The 16,041-nt window shown below is 41.1% G+C and overlaps 1 protein-coding gene across 1 annotated transcript; it reads right to left on the bottom strand.

The window, feature by feature from the left end:
* Window positions 1-5,151: 5,151 nt before the first annotated feature.
* On the bottom strand, window positions 5,152-12,686 carry LOC121563262 (E3 SUMO-protein ligase CBX4-like). The gene is made up of 5 exons (XM_041875224.2): window positions 12,381-12,686; window positions 12,152-12,195; window positions 10,962-11,027; window positions 8,969-9,035; window positions 5,152-8,229 (listed from the first exon to the last, which is right to left on the bottom strand). The coding sequence occupies exons 1-5, from the start codon at window positions 12,447-12,449 to the stop codon at window positions 6,781-6,783; spliced, it is 1,695 nt and encodes a 564-aa protein (XP_041731158.2). The 5' UTR covers window positions 12,450-12,686; the 3' UTR covers window positions 5,152-6,780.
* Between the last annotated feature and the right edge of the window lie 3,355 nt (window positions 12,687-16,041).

Genomic DNA, 16,041 nt, shown 5'->3' with positions numbered 1-16,041 from the left:
CACTTAACTGTTAAGTCGCTCTGGATAAGAGCGTCTGCTAAATGACTAAAATGTAAATATAGGATCTATTCACAGAGAAAGGAATGAAGTAACATTGGTTGCAAAAAACAAGTGCTCTCGCGGATAGGGGTGTTGAATTAGAACACTATTATAAAATATGTTGCCACATAGCCAACACTTGACAAAATGGGTTGGGTTTGTTCCGTTGGCAGGCTGGTAACATTTTTAACTTTATAATCTCCAGACAGTTAGGCTACAGATATTAACTAAATAACATGATATCTCATTTATTTAATTGACATCAGTTTCGGTGGTGTCACATGCGCCCATTTAAAAACCTCGATAAAAAAATAGGCTGGATAGACTAAAAGAGACAGCCATTTTCTCTCTCGTTCTCGGCGCGTTAAGGTATCGAAAGCAGTTGTTTTTTATTCGGGGGCTCCGCCGCAATGGAATGAAATAAAATGGTCGAGAGTAAAGGCTTCTGCACTGCGGTTGTGGTTTATCAAGGCGATGGGTTTTTGCGACACATCATCCCTGAAGTTTTGCAATGAGGCGTAGGGGCTAAGCGCAACTTTTGCTCTCGACCGTGCAGCTGCGACGAATCTATTTACAGTCAGTCCGCCATGTTGATGATAATTTAACTGGAATTCTTCACACTCTTTACACTGTCCCTAGTTGCGTTTGTAAATCTACTATATTAAAAAAACTGCATGACAAATAAGGGACGACAGATGATAAATCGGCCACAGGATGACCTCATTTGTCATATTTTCCACATAAAATAGCCTAGCATTGTGGCAAATGCAGGGCATAGCCTATATAGGATACCGTATAAGCCAAAATGTCAACATTTGTTTGCCAACACTGTCAGTAGGGAACACAGAAACATTGGCTATATGGACAACAGTTGTAAAAAATAAATTAAATTAATGCATGATAAACAACCACAAAATAGACAGCAACAGCCGATGGATTTATGAATGAGAAAACTTTCAGTGCCATTGTAAAATAACTAACAAATATCATCACTCCAATCCAGTATGAAATAATTTTCCAGTATTAAATACATTTCCTGCTAATCTGCAATTTAGCAAACGTGTGTGTGTGTGGGTGCATGTTAGAGAGAGGACATGCTTTACTTCAAACAATTTGGACCAAAAAGTATACCGGACTTTAATCAATTGTGTGGCGGCAGGTAGCTTAGTGGTTAAGAGCGTTGTGCCAGTAACCGAAAGGTCGCTGGTTCTAATCCCCGAGCCGACTAGGTGAAAAATCTGTCGATGTGCCCTTGAGCAAGGCACTTAACCCTAATTGCTCCTGTAAATCGCTCTGGATAAGAGCGTCTGCTAAATGAATAAAATGTAATCGAAAATGTTAAAATAGGCCTAAGGGCAGGGACACAAGTTTTCCTTTTCGGGAGAAATTAATGTCAAAGGTGCATGCGAAATCATTGCAGCAATCTCTGCAATTCGGAAAAATGATTAGGCCTACAAAACATGCCATACAAACCCGGGTTTGCAGGTAACGTTGTAACTAGATACCCTGCTTTTGACAATTTGTTACCACAGTGTCCATGTAACTTCAAAAGGTTTCAAAATCATTTATCAGAATGGATTGGCAGGGGAGATGAGTTGGCTTGGGGAGGCAGATCAAGTTGGTTAGTTGAAGAGCGAGATATTTGCAACTGTATTGTTGTTTGGCCCTATGAATTCCCATTATTGTGGGCATCGACTGATTTATGAAAATGTGATTTTTCAGGGCCATAGATAGCTATAGCCTTCTTAGGCCTACATCCGATAAGCTACATTGCGTCACCCCCACTTACAAGGTGTAAGCTATTTGAGCGTAGCCTATAGATTTAATTGTATCTGCATAGTTTCCAAGGTTAAGTTAATTTATGAAGAATTGTAGGAGGAGTATCAATTTCTTCCTTCAATAGAAATGGTTCAATGACGCACCATGGTAAATCATCTCGATGGAAATCGGCCTGCAGCCTATTATTCAATAGCAATTTTAATGCTTCAATAATACCATCCATTGAATGGTTATTTTTGGATTCTTGTGTCAACTTCTGCAAGTAGGCTACAAGCCCGTGGAGCCACCTGATTGCAACAAAACGAATGAATATGCTTGCAAATTAGCCTACATAGGCGATAAAGGCCTCGTTGGCCTTAAGTGTGTTGATAAATAGGCTTTCTTGCTTCAGTTGCATATAGACAAACAGTTTTGTTGGACAGGTTCATACACGTTGTGAATGAAACTATATGCATCCAAGGTGGATTTCATAGGCCTAGGCTAGAAACTCAGTAATTTACTCACATGTGAACAACAACCATGGATTATGGGTTTGTACCCTGGAATAAGGTAGTTGACTAACCATGGTGAAGGAAGTCTCTGATTAACTCCACCAACAGAGTTGAGTAGAGACCAGGCTTTGTGGAATTCAGCTCTGACTACTTCCAATTGCCCAAGGTCAATACAAAAAATATATATACAGTCGTGGTCAAAAGTTTTGAGAATGACACAAGTATTGGTCTTCACAAAGTTAGCTGATTCAGTGTTTTTATATATTTTTGTCAGATGTTACTATGGTATACTGAAGTATAATTACAAGCATTCCATAACTGTCAAAGGCTTTTATTGACAATTACATTAAGTTTATGCAAAGAGTCAATATTTGCAGTGTTGACCCTTCTTTTTCAAGACATCTGCAATCCGCCCTGGCATGGTGTCAATTAACTTCTGGGCCATATCCTGACTGAAGGCAGCCCATTCTTGCATAATCAATGCTTGGAGTTTGTCAGAATTTGTGGGTTTTTGTTTGTCCGCCCGCCTCTTGAGGATTGACCACAAGTTCTCAATGGGAATAAGGTCTGGGGAGTTTCCTGGCCATGGACCCAAAATGTCTATGGTTTGTTCCCCGAGCCACTTAGTTATCACTTTTGCCTTATGGCAAGGTGCTCCATCATGCTGGAAAAGGCATTGTTCGTCACCAAACTGTTATTGGATGGTTGGGAGAAGTTGCTCTCTGAGGATGTGTTGGTACCATTCTTTATTCATGGCTGTGTTCTTAGGCAAAATTGTGAGTGAGCCCACTCCCTTGGCTGAGAAGCAACCCCACACATGAATGGTCTCAGGATGCTTTACTGTTGGCATGACACAGGACTGATGGTAGCCCTCACCTTGTCTTCTCCGGACAAGCTTTCTTCCCGGATGCCCCAAACAATCGGAAAGGGGATTCATCAGAGAAAATGACTTTACCCCAGTCCTCAGCAGTCCAATCCCTGTACCTTTTGCAGAATATCAGTCTGTCCCTGATGTTTTTCCTGGAGAGAAGTGGCTTCCTCGCTGCCCTTCTTGACATCAGGCCATCCTCCAAAGTCTTCGCCTCACTGTGTGCAGATGCACTCACACTGCCCTGCCATTCCTGAGCCTCTGCACTTGTCCCATCCCGCAGCTGAATCAACTTTGCTTGCTGGACTTTCTTGGGCGCCCTGAAGCCTTCTTCACAACAATTGAACCTCTTTCCTTGAAGTTCTTGATCATCCGATAAATGGTTGATTTAGGTGCAATCTTACTAGCAGCAATATCCTTGCCTGTGAAGCCCTTTTTGTGCAAAGCAATGATGACGGCACGTGTTTCCTTGCAGGAAACCATGATTAACAGAGGAAGAACAATGATTTCAAGCACCACCCTCCTTTTAAAGCTTCCAGTCTGTTATTCTAACTCAATCAATATGACAGAGTGATCTCCAGCCTTGTCCTCGTCAACACTCTCACCTGTGTTAACGAGAGAATCACTGACATGATGTCAGCTGAAACTAGGAGGGCTTATTGTAGAAGAGTATGCAGTTAGGTTACTGTGATTGTCCTTAGGCCTACATGCATTTGTCCCAATGTCTTTGACACAAATAAAAGCACTATTGCATAATGAGTGTGACCAACACATATGTCTACAGAGCCAAGTTGTCTAGCATGCTGCTAACGTTTGTGCATCAAGAAATCATCTCAATTCAGCAGGCAGGGCCGGACCTAGGCATAAGCGACACCCCCCAAGCCCCCCACATTTTTTGTTTGTTTGGTGAATTAGTCTAGCCAGGAATCTAAACTTGTAGTAACCATGGTCAAATTACTTCCCGGGCACGCAGGGCACATGCCCAGGGGCCCTGACCTCCAGGGCCCCCCCATTAATCTAGTTAGTCACAGTGGGGGAAAAGTACCCAGTTGTCATACTTGAGTAAAAGTAAAGATACCTTAATAGAAAATGACTGAAGTAGAAGTGAAAGTCACCTAGTAAAATACTACTTGAGTAAAAGTCTAAAAGTATTTAGTTTGAAACATACTTAACTATCAAAAGTAAATGTAATTGCTAAAATATGCTTAAGTGTGAAAAGTAAAAGTATAAATAATTTCATATTCCAAACCAGACGGCATCATTTTCTTGTTTATTTTAATTTACGGATAGCTAGGGGCACACTCCAACACTCAGACATGATTTACAAACGAAGCATGTGTTTAGTGATCCGTCAGATCAGAGGCAGTAGGGATGTCCAGGGATATTCTCTTGATAAGTGTGTGGATTTGACAATTTTCCTGTCCTGCTAAGCATTCAAAATGTAACGAGTACTTTTGGGTGTCCAGGAAAATGTATGGAGTAAAAAGTATATAATTTTCTTTATGAAGTAAAAGTAAAAGTTGTCAAAAATATAAATAGTCAAGTAAAGTACAGATACCCCAAAAAAACGACTTAAGTAGTACTTTCAAATATTTTTACTTAAGTACTTTACACCACTGGTTAGTCACTCTCACTCATCATATTACATTGGAATAAGACATGGCAAAAGGCAACTAAAATGTTTTGCCTGCAAGGTGGGCCCCCCCAACAAAATGTCGCTTAGGGCCCCCAAAAGGCTAGGGCCAGCCCTGCAGCAGGCCAGGAAGCGAGGTTAGTACTGCATCTATTTTAACCTCCTGCTTGTGATGAGTGTCAGTGCAAGAAGCAAGTCATGCGGTTTCTACAAGATTGTGTTGCAAGACCGCAGTTCATCGTCTTTTGCTCACCCGAAGACACCCTCGAGACAATGTAGATCCGTATCACCCCAACATGAGATCATGCATAGTCACATAGCCCATAAAGAAGAGATTCGGCCCATAGCTTTCTTAAAATTTTATTATTGCAAAACATATCAGAAGAAGCCTTTTCAGTTTAGTCTGCTCACATAAACAACAAAGTCCCTCTTAAAGCAGATACAATGCATATTTGAAGAACCAAGTGCTGAAAGGGGTTTCAAACAGAACATTGAGAAGGTCCCATGAATGAACGTTTTTTGATGATACCAGTATAGGCTATAGAGTAGCCTAGGGTACCATATGCCATGCCCTTGCAATGAATACACTGCATGCTTTTGAAACATTAACGGTGTTATAAAACTGTTATAGGCTCAAGTTAACAGTGTTATAAACCCACAAAAGGCCATAGGCCTATCAAACTCAAAAGCATTAGTATAGGCTTCTGTACTTGTAGTCATAACTTCTGTACTTGTACTTGTAGTCATAACGGAGAATGAAGAAAACAGTGTGAATGAAAGAGTAGCCTAACATTTCCTTTAATGTAGTGAACATTAAAGACTACCTGTGTTAAGTGTAATGTTGATTTAATCACCCATTCTTTACATTCTGAATATGATATGTAGGTGAATTCATCATCACTTCAACACAACTTCAGGGATGAATGTGATTGTTAGTTGGCCTACAAGACCTTCTAAAGTTAATACTATATAAATAATTTTAAACTTCCCTTCATGTTTCACATGAATAGTGAAAAGCTACAATAAATAGGGTAAATTATAAACATAGCATTGTTTTCAAATTAATAATATCCATGTCATGGGTCTTGAAGAAAGAACTTGGCCAATGGGACTTGAATTGATATCTAAAATGCCACATTGTTACAGACCTACAGAGAATGAATGATATTAGTGGGTATTTCACATATTTACAATCATTGAAACAGTAATATCTATCTTCCTAAACGTTACCATCAGATAAGAGGCTAAGGCCTTCCCCTTCACAGCAGCCATTCACCCCCCTCAGCCAGCCTACAACAGTGCAAAGTACATGTTAACTCCAAGGTCTTTCATTGACTTGTGCAGTTTGACTTGGGAGGCCCTGTTTGTTTGGCTCTCCCTGTCTTGCAAACACACACACACATACGTGCGCACACACACACGGCCCATCATTTTGCAACCTCATTACACATGTACGCACAGATACACGTATTCACTTGCGTGCACACACACCACACACAGGCAAATAAACTGAAAGAGGGCGTCATTTACCAATAATCAATATATAGACTTTTTCTTTCTCAATATATAGACCTGAAACAAAGACTGTAAAGCAAAATGGATATAAAGCCTTTATAAAAAGTAAATAACTATTTACATGAGTAAGTGCTTTTTCACTGAGCCCTGATACCATTTGTCAAAATAGCCTGTACTAAAGTAGTTTGTAACTCAATTAGAAAAAGCTTACATCATCAGGTATTACAAAAACTCTTGGTCTCATTTAGAGAATGATAGCCAAAACTACGTACTTACAAATAATAGAAGGGTTGGGAACCCGAAACAAAATTAATCTCAACCCCACTAAATACAAACTGTAAGGGCTCTTATTTACATTCAAACATCTGAAAATACCATATGTTCCAACATACATTTGTACATATTCACACAGTTGCTGTTAATCCCTCATCCTCAAATCGTCTTTTTCAGCTTCGTTACACTGTAACGTATTCCTTAAATGTCACCGTGAGACAGTTTGTTGTAATATCCGTGATGACTATATTCCCAAGGAAAGGCTTGAATGAAGGAAAAGGCTCCCCCTCCACAGTCTGTTCTGTTGTGATAGCCAATGGCGGTTTTGTCTGTTCTGCAGCCTTCTCCTCCTCAGCAGAAGGAGCCACCTGTGTCTCTGTGGGAACTGGAGCCTCCCCTCTGGACCTCACACAGCTGAGGTCCATGGGCTCGTCCTGGTTAGACTCCAGGAAGTCATAGTCCTGGTGGCCATTGTGGCTATGGTGGCCATTTTGGTCCATGGAGTTGCTCTGAGTTGGTGAGGACACCGTGCAGGGTGCACTGATACTCCGGGAGTTTAGAAACCGTTTACAGCCACCCCGGTCCTCGCCCTTGTCTGCCTCCGAAAGGTGACGTTTGAGGGCTGGAGAGGAGCCGTTTCCTGGCTGAGTCCTCCTATGAACCCTCATCTCAAAGGGCCAAGGGGCAAGGTTAGGTTTGGTGGTCAGCTGCAGGGGCTGATCCTCTGTAGCCTCCTTTTGACCCCTGACATTGAAATGTTTATCCTGTTCTGTCGCACTAAGCTCCATTTTGGGTGAGTCGACCTTCTCAGCAGGACACTTAAATACGTTAGATCCGTTAGATCCTGAGTTGGGGACGTGTAACTTAACATCTTTGTTGCAGTCTTTCGTGAATCCGTTGGTGAGACCCAGTTTCTGGACGAGTCTCATCTTTTCAAGGTGATTTCCTGCAGCATCATCATCTTTGTCCGGCTGCGGTTTGTCAAGGGTTTCCACATCTCCGTATTTAATCCTTGCTGCCTGCATGCCGTTCTCCATGTACTTGCTCATGACAATGACGATGCGTCCGTTCTTGTTTTTGTTCTTGACGATCTTCAGTTTGCTGTCGCTGACACCGTTGGCCTTCAGCAGCGGTGCGTCCTCTTTGGCCGTGGCCTTGCTCTGCTCCGATTCGCCACTGTGGCCGTTGAGGTGAGCCGGAAGCTTCTTTAGCTCCATGGTAATATCCTTGACTTTGCTCAGGCAGCCAGAGTCCTTGTCCCGGACCCACTTCTGCTGCAGCGCGGGAGGCAGGTTCCAGCCGCGGTTGGTGGGCAGTTCCGGAGGTTTGGTGGCCTCCCTGGGCTTTAGGCACTGGGTGCTGTCGTACATCTTGGGGTCAGGCTGGTAGTGGTGATGTTTCTTGCTGTTGAGCTGGTAGTAGAGCTTCTTCTTTCCGTTGGCCTGCTGCTCGGCCTCCCTCTCCTTGGCCAGCAGGGGCTGGTACTGGTGGTGCTTCTTGCTGTTCAGCTGGTACTGCTGGGTCTGCGAGCGCAGTGTCTGGATGGGGTCCACTTTCTGGCGGTTGTCCTCGTCCAGGGTGGTCTCCTGAAGGCCTGAGAGGACGCTGGATCTCCGGGCGAAGGACGGGACCTGAGAAAAACACAGCTGTCAGTTAACAGATAGAGCGGACTTGTTGACATGACCATCTGACTGACTTTCTCTCTGTAATGAAGGTTAGAAAATGCTATCATCAAATGGTGTCCTCTAGATGACCTTTGAGTGAGTCCTGAGCCCTAAACTTGGGTTTAGTTCTAAACTTGTGTTTAGATCTGTGAAGGCCTTTCATACATATTTTACCCTCCTGGCCATCAGAGTGACATTTCAGAGTGGCTCCTCTAGCCGCTGTGACCAAAGCTCTGAGTAATGCCATAGGCTGCTTTGTGCCCCATCACTGACTTCATCATATGTGTTACCACCAACACCGTCCTGAGACGAACAAACACTACCTAGAGGGGGTTCCTTTTTCCCTTTGTATTTGTGATTGATGTCTAGATTTACTTTTCAGTCACTGCTTTAGGATTGAATAAATTTTGGAGACCTAATCTACCCAGTCTATCCCTATCCTATCAACAGCATGTGCCCCTAATCTATATGACAGTAATTCCTATTATCATACTCCTGCTTTAAAATATGATCAGATTTTAACATCCATTCTGTAGTCTTATAAAGGACTTAGAAATCTTATAAAGCCCATCTCAATTAAGGAATGTGTTGGCCTTAGTGCTGAATGGCAAAAATGTACTCAAAATCTCTTATAGTATCATTTATTTGATCAAATGTATAGTAATCAAGGAGTTAATTGTCCACTCCAAAATATGTGAAGACTCACCTGGCTCATCAGGTGCTTTGGCTTTGGCCCTCTTTTGCGATATCCCATAAGCTGCTCGTATCTCTCCCTGTGAAAGACAGAAAACACCATTATATAGCAGTTAACAACATAATGTAACACAATTAGGCGGCGGGGGAGATATTTCATTGATATTTCAAACCTTATTGAAAGGGGCCTGATTTGTTATGGGGGTTGCTAATGACAATGCAATGATGATGGTAATAACAATGATGAAATACAGTAATGCAATGCAGTCATTTATGGGAAAATCCCATGCACCATTTAATCCTAATTGGTGACATGAAATATCAGTGGAATACCCCTCAGTCATATCACCATGTTTACCACTAGATCCTCTAACTGAACCCATGGGACACGAATTACAAATCTCATGCTTTATGTAGTGTAGGGCCTACAGGCTACAGGCGTCCTTCTCATTACTTAGCTGTCAAATATGGTATGGTTTAGGCCTCACTAAATCTGCATTTCTCCAAAATAATTTCTACATGGAATTAATAGTTTTCTAGTTCAACATTCAATCCATTTAAGGATGGAATAAATTCAGGGCCTGAATGAACTACACATCTATAGACTATGTAACTGGTGGATAGGATAATTTTCCTATAGCCCACTATTTTCCATGCCTTTCTCAAGAGCAGTAATTCAATACCCAATGAGTACTGATGTCAATCCCCGCACATCTAATTACGGTGGCGACTCAGTATATTTTCATAGCCTGGTACTCTGCCCGGTGAGGCTCCCCGGAGAGTCACGCAATTAGCTACAATAAAAACTCTCCCATTTAGAGTCAGAGATAATGGCGAAAACAGACACCGCCCTCCGTCAACATTTTCCCTACTGAGTGACCTGTCTCTTTTACAAGCTGGTGTGAGAGAATGACAGTAAACCCGACGACAGGCCGAGTCACTGCATGGTTTTTTGCGCCATAGTGCAGTTGTAGTTGTGCGTTCACGTCCAGAAAAACCCCCACGGGAGGTTTAGCAATTACCGGTTAACAGTAACGCCTGTCCAGGCATCTTGAAAAGGCACACGGGCGTCTTCAAGCGGATGCTTCTACGGTTGTTACAGTGATATCGCCTATCACTAGAAGCCTAGGGCGCTTTTTGTCTATCTAATGTTGATAATCCAATACATGGGGAGATGAAGCAGGGATGGGGGACAAGACAAAGCATGCAGTGAAGGAATATTTGGCCCTGGTGTCTACATAAAGCCTGTGAAAGATGATAGCCTATTGTGGTATGGGCAAATTAAAATAAATTAATCTATTATTATAGGCCTAAGAATATCACATAGGGACAATTCAATGTCCAAAATGGTTGACTACGAAATTGTAACTGTTACCCAGTAATACGCAATCTTTCCTAAATGTTTTCAATCAGATTTGTGTGGTCACTGTGTAGGCCTACTGCTATTATAGGCCTACTGTGGTCTAAGGCACTGCATCGCAGTGCTAGCTGTGCCACTAGAGATCCTGGTTCGAATCCAGGCTCTGTTGGAAACCCATGGGACGGCGCATAATTGGCCCTGAGTCGTCCAGGGTAGGGGAGGAAATGGCCGGCAGGGATGTAGCTCAGTTGGTAGAGCATGGCTTTTGCAACGCCAGGGTTGTGGGTTCAATTCCCACGGGGGCCAGTGTGAAAAATAATGTATGCACTCACTAACTGTAAGTCGCTCTGGATAAGAGCAGCTGCTAAATGACTAAAATGTAAAAATGTACTGAGATGTAAAAAAATAAAAAAAATAAAATAAAAAAAAATTGTGATTGCATCATGTTCTTTTTAGGGCTTTGAAAAGTTTGAACATTGCCATAGAAAAATTGCCTACATTTTACGCACACCACGAGATAGAAGTGGTGCGCTAGTGGTGCGCTATGCGCGCACATGCACAGACAAACGCACACGCACAGAGCAGCGCCCCCCACCCCCATTGACAACACATGGTCGGCACGTCAAATCGAGTCTGTCAAGCTCACCTGTTTTGGAAAGCGTCAAGCAGTCGCGGGTCGAGAATGTTTTCTTCTGGTTCCCACGTGTTATATCTATTAAGACAGAAAGTAGGAGAGAGAGAGAGAGAGATACATTAATATCAACAGAGGTCGCCTTCTATCAACCAAACTACAACTACAACCATATATCAAATGTGGCCGTAATCCGCTTGGTTGCAGACAGAAGGCTAGGCAACTTTCTGTAATCAGTTTAGCTGTTAACAGTTAGCAGTCAGTCTTGACCAAATAGGCCTATGTCAAAACATAAACATTATGCATATTATTGATAAATGTGTAATAAAGTAAGTGCGAAGTGTAGCCTATACTCTGGAAATAGGTCATTATAAAGTGTTAATAATTGCTAGGAAGTATACTTCACAAAGTCAACACAAGCAAAACAGAAGGGTAACACCATGTAAAACATGAGGGTGCTTAGGGTAACGTGGGGTAGCAAGCCGAAGCCCCAGGGGGGGGTAACCCCCCAGCCTATATTTCTCACAGAAACCACTTTATGTCACCCATTCCACCCATGTTATCTGTCTCCCATTTTTTAAGTCCCTCTAACAAAACGATTCTGAGGTAAGTTGCTATAATTATCATCACTTAGAAAAACATACATATATATTCAATTAAGTTAGATCTATACACTTTTTATAGATATAACATTAGGGCAATCCAAAGTAAGTCAGTCGTAGCTAAATTAGCATGTCCAAATCATCTACATATAACTTCATTGAGTTACACAGTCATTTGTTTTATACTTTAGGATGATTTGGACATGATTTGGTGTGAAAATGAAAAGAGGGAATATACATCAAAACCTCATCATAGTGACGATATTAATAGTGAGATGTGCAATGCCATTTTGTTTCAATATTTGATTTATTTAATTTAAATAAGATACCTAGATTTGAGCTTTTAAGAGTTAATTACTACAAAAAATGGTTGGGGGGGGGGGCTAGTTACCCCACGTTACCTTAATATCTCCTTAACATACATAAATTAGTGATGGCATCCTAAGCGCCATCGATCGAATCAAACATTGGCTTCAACGAGCGCAAAGACGCACGCGCCACACACACAGACGCACACACACACACACTTGAAAACTTTAAATATTAAATTGCATTACTAAGGTAGTACTAAAGTATGCTATAGTATTTTAAAAGCTAACTTACTTTGGAGACCATCCTCGCCACTTGACTAGGTATTCCATCCTCCCCTGTACGGAGATGAGAGAACATATTGGTTAATTTGATTATAAGCGGTTCTTTGAAATTATAGGCTATCTGCAAAAACACAACAACATAATTTACTTCCATCAATTACGCAATATATTGCATAGCGACATCAAAGAAACCCTGTTTGTGGATATTGAGCAATCATATATTTGAAGTGTTTTCAAACCTTTCGATTCCGCTTCTTCTCGATGCTTTCCACCGCAAAGACGTGCTCTCCCGCGGCGGGTAGCTCCATTTGCGATGCAAGGGGAAGGTTTCTCTTCCAATGGCTGTAGAAAATGTCACCCTGCCCGCTTTTGTGCTGTTTTTCCGTCGTTCAAATTGATACGGGAGATTTCCCTTCAATCCGATCTTCCCTCTCTTTCCCTCTCACTCTAGTCGGAATTCGTTGGCAGTGGCAGTGCGATACGTTTTGCTTTGCACACGAGAAGGGGCTGCAGAAAACAGTTAATGCAAAGAGCCATTGATGTGACGTCAGGAGGAGGAGGCGCTTTTGGGGGCTGGAGCGGTTTCATGCTTCAGCCCATGGATATGTAGGGTGAAATGTAACTGCAAGAGGGTGCTATGAAAAGTATAATATTGTGTTATGATATGTCAAATTGGGAATTGTAACTGAATATTTGCCTTTTACGCAATTATTGCCTTTTAAGCATGTCATCCACATCATGAAAAAAGGAATCAAGGCTACCATTGCCTATGCTCAATTACCATTTCCTTTGATCTATTTTAATCAATGTAGTCTATTTGTTCATGTATTCATTAGCGTTTTCACAAGGGTATGCTGGATATTTCTAAAGGACAGACCCCTGGTTTCCTTAAAGGCTGAGACCGATGGATAAATTAAGTGAATGTCATATCATCATCAATAGGCCTACTGAAATGCAACTTTGGTGTCCCACTCCAAAATAAATATATGCAACAGTTCATTATGGATATGGTAGGCCAAATGTAGCCCATAACTGAATGATACAGATCAATAAATGGTACCTTAAGCATTTAACCCCCTATAGAAAAGAAACATTACACACACTGAAACATTATGCACAATGAAACATTATGTGCAGCTAATTAAGCTATAGAAGATTGTATTAATCACTCCCCTATCTAATTTACACATTCTACTAATAATAACCATCATTACCCTCATATGATTGTGAACTGTAATATGGATTTCCCAGGTTATTTATGATCGTTTTCCAAAGACTTCACACAGGGATCTTTGAAAGAATATCCATAAATGTGAGCTTTGCTATTCCCCTTAGTGACTTGGCTACCATACCCAATGGCTGAGCAAGGATGCGTCGTGCTGGTAGGCATTTTCCATAAATATCTACCCTTTCCATCCATATTATCTGTCCTTCTTAATACAAGGTCATAAGTAAAGCCATTTTAGAGAACCAGTGTCGCGGTATGGGGCATCTAGTGAATTTTCTCTGCACATCAATGGCCCGTGGTTGTGTCAGAGATATGTAGGTCACATCAGTTGGTCTTAAACCCCGTTGGCATTTCTTCCACCGCGTTTATTTCTGCCATCCGACTCTGACCGGCACCAGCCGCTGCATTATCATTTGGGCGAGAGAGACATGGGCCTACCTCTGGCACATAGAAAAGCCAACAGGATGTGTGTTTGCTTTTTTTGCACCTTACAACAGCACAGTTATTGCCGCTGGTGGTGGTTCGTGTGTATCTTATGCCCGCTGTCTCTTTGAAACATGAAAACATGTTGGACGTGTTGACAAGTAGGCTATAGTTGCCGCACACGCACGGATGTACACACACACACGCGCGCGCACGTAGATTTGGCTTGTCAAATGATCTGTTACATTGTATAAGCCTTACACATTGTAAAAGTATTGGTATTTCGTTATATTGTTATTTTCGTTATATTTTTTAGGTATAAAGGCGCAAGCGTCGAGTATCATTTTAAACGTAAATAAAATTCAGCAGCGCAAGGGTTAAAGCAGAACAGTTCATGCAGGCGGCAATGTTCAGCCTATTGCAGACAGGCACGACTTCCTTTCCTTATAAGGCAATGAGCTCAAAACGCCAGAGAAATATCAAATGAACTAGTTGAACGACCAGATTCACAAGAGTATTTGCGCACAAAATCACTACCATTCTCACGCTGGCTATCAAAACATTCATTATTTTTAGTAGGTTCAAAGGAAAGACCACAAAGCAAAATACGTCGGCTATGATGCCATGTTTCATTGTCATTGTGGCTCGAGCAGCAAGCTTTGAGCGGTCACAATAAAACAGCAATTCTATAACATTCGCAATCTTCTTCGTAATAATTAGGTATATGGTTGACTGCAAGGGCCACAACACTCAAATATACTTATTTTGATGAAAACCATTTGCGTGGTTGAAACGAAGTTTTGCCATCTATTTTAGTAGATACAGTATTCTCCAATGTCACCTGACCCTTGATATGCCCATGGAAAAAGTATATTTGTATGTCACCAAAAGTCTGTTACGGTCGTATCACCTGTCTTGTATAGGCTATGCGTAATATTACAATTTATGAGCCATATCAGTTAAAGATTTAACAATGGATGTGGTTGGAATGATAAAAATGGACACCACCACACAATTTCCATTTCACTGTCTTTCAATTTGCGCATGGCACATGTTTCAAAGGTTCAAGGGAACGTGATGCACGTGCAGTCCTATTAATATGTTATCATGTCCATGTGAACTCCAACAATACGATGCTCATTCAGTTCGGAGAATAACCCCGACATATGAACTGAAAGCTCAATGTCACTTACAAAAAATTCCAGCAAAGGGAACTAAATGGCAAATCAGAGGAACAATTATATCATAGACTAGGCCTACATCATGTCATAACTGCAACCAGTCAATCCAAAACTACAGTAATTCGATGTTTATTAGGGGCATTTCTTATGAAGTCATCACTGATGAACCTCTAACCCACAGAGATAACGCATGATTCATCTCACTATAATAAACCTTGGTGAAACGCAGGTTCAATGTTTTATTGGACATTTCCATTCTTACATGGAATGATGACCACACATGAGACTGCAAATAGCCTACACAATTTTCTCTTAACTTTAAATTACAGTTTGCATAAAGGGCTTTCAAAGTAATTCATTTGTCTTATGTTCCTGATAGCACAAGGTATACCAAATAGGTTACAATGGACTGAGTGATCTATTTCATTTAGGCTACAGTTGCCATGGTTGTTGGGATGAACAGCCAGATTGTATAAAGAATTTGAGAAGACTTGTAGTGTGATATGCCCTCCTTTCAAGTAAATCCTCTATTATATACGTCAGGCTTTTATAAAAACAACTAATTGAACCCCTGTCATGTACTTCATAGCCTACATATGTCAAATGGGTTTTCAACTAAATGTATTGAACAAAATGAATGAACAAAATTAAACATACACACTAAAAACAAATGGTTATATATTGTGCCAAATAAGGGTTCTTTGGCTTGTAACCAACCTTTTTTTTGAAGGTTCTATAAAGAACCATGCTCATAAGGTTCTAATTGGAACCTGTAAGGTGCTATAAAGAACCCTTTCCTAAGGTTCTATAAAGAACCATTAAATAAATGTTCTATATAGCACCAAGAAAGGATTCCACTTTGGTTAGAACCCTTTTTGGGGCTATATAGAACTATTTTTTTTATGGTTCTTTATAGAAACTTTATGGAGAATGGTTTTATAAAGAACCTTTCTCAATCATCTCAAAGGTTCTTTGTAGAACCATACAGGTTTTTCTATTCTGGTTTAATAGCCATATTATATTGTTAGAATTCCATAGGTTTTATTATTGTGTTTATTAACGTTGAAT

Source organism: Coregonus clupeaformis, unplaced genomic scaffold (genome assembly GCF_020615455.1).
Source record: "Coregonus clupeaformis isolate EN_2021a unplaced genomic scaffold, ASM2061545v1 scaf2154, whole genome shotgun sequence".
NCBI lineage: Eukaryota > Metazoa > Chordata > Actinopteri > Salmoniformes > Salmonidae > Coregonus > Coregonus clupeaformis.
The sequence above is the reverse complement of the archived record's forward strand: the minus strand, read 5'-3'. Positions and strand labels throughout refer to the sequence as shown.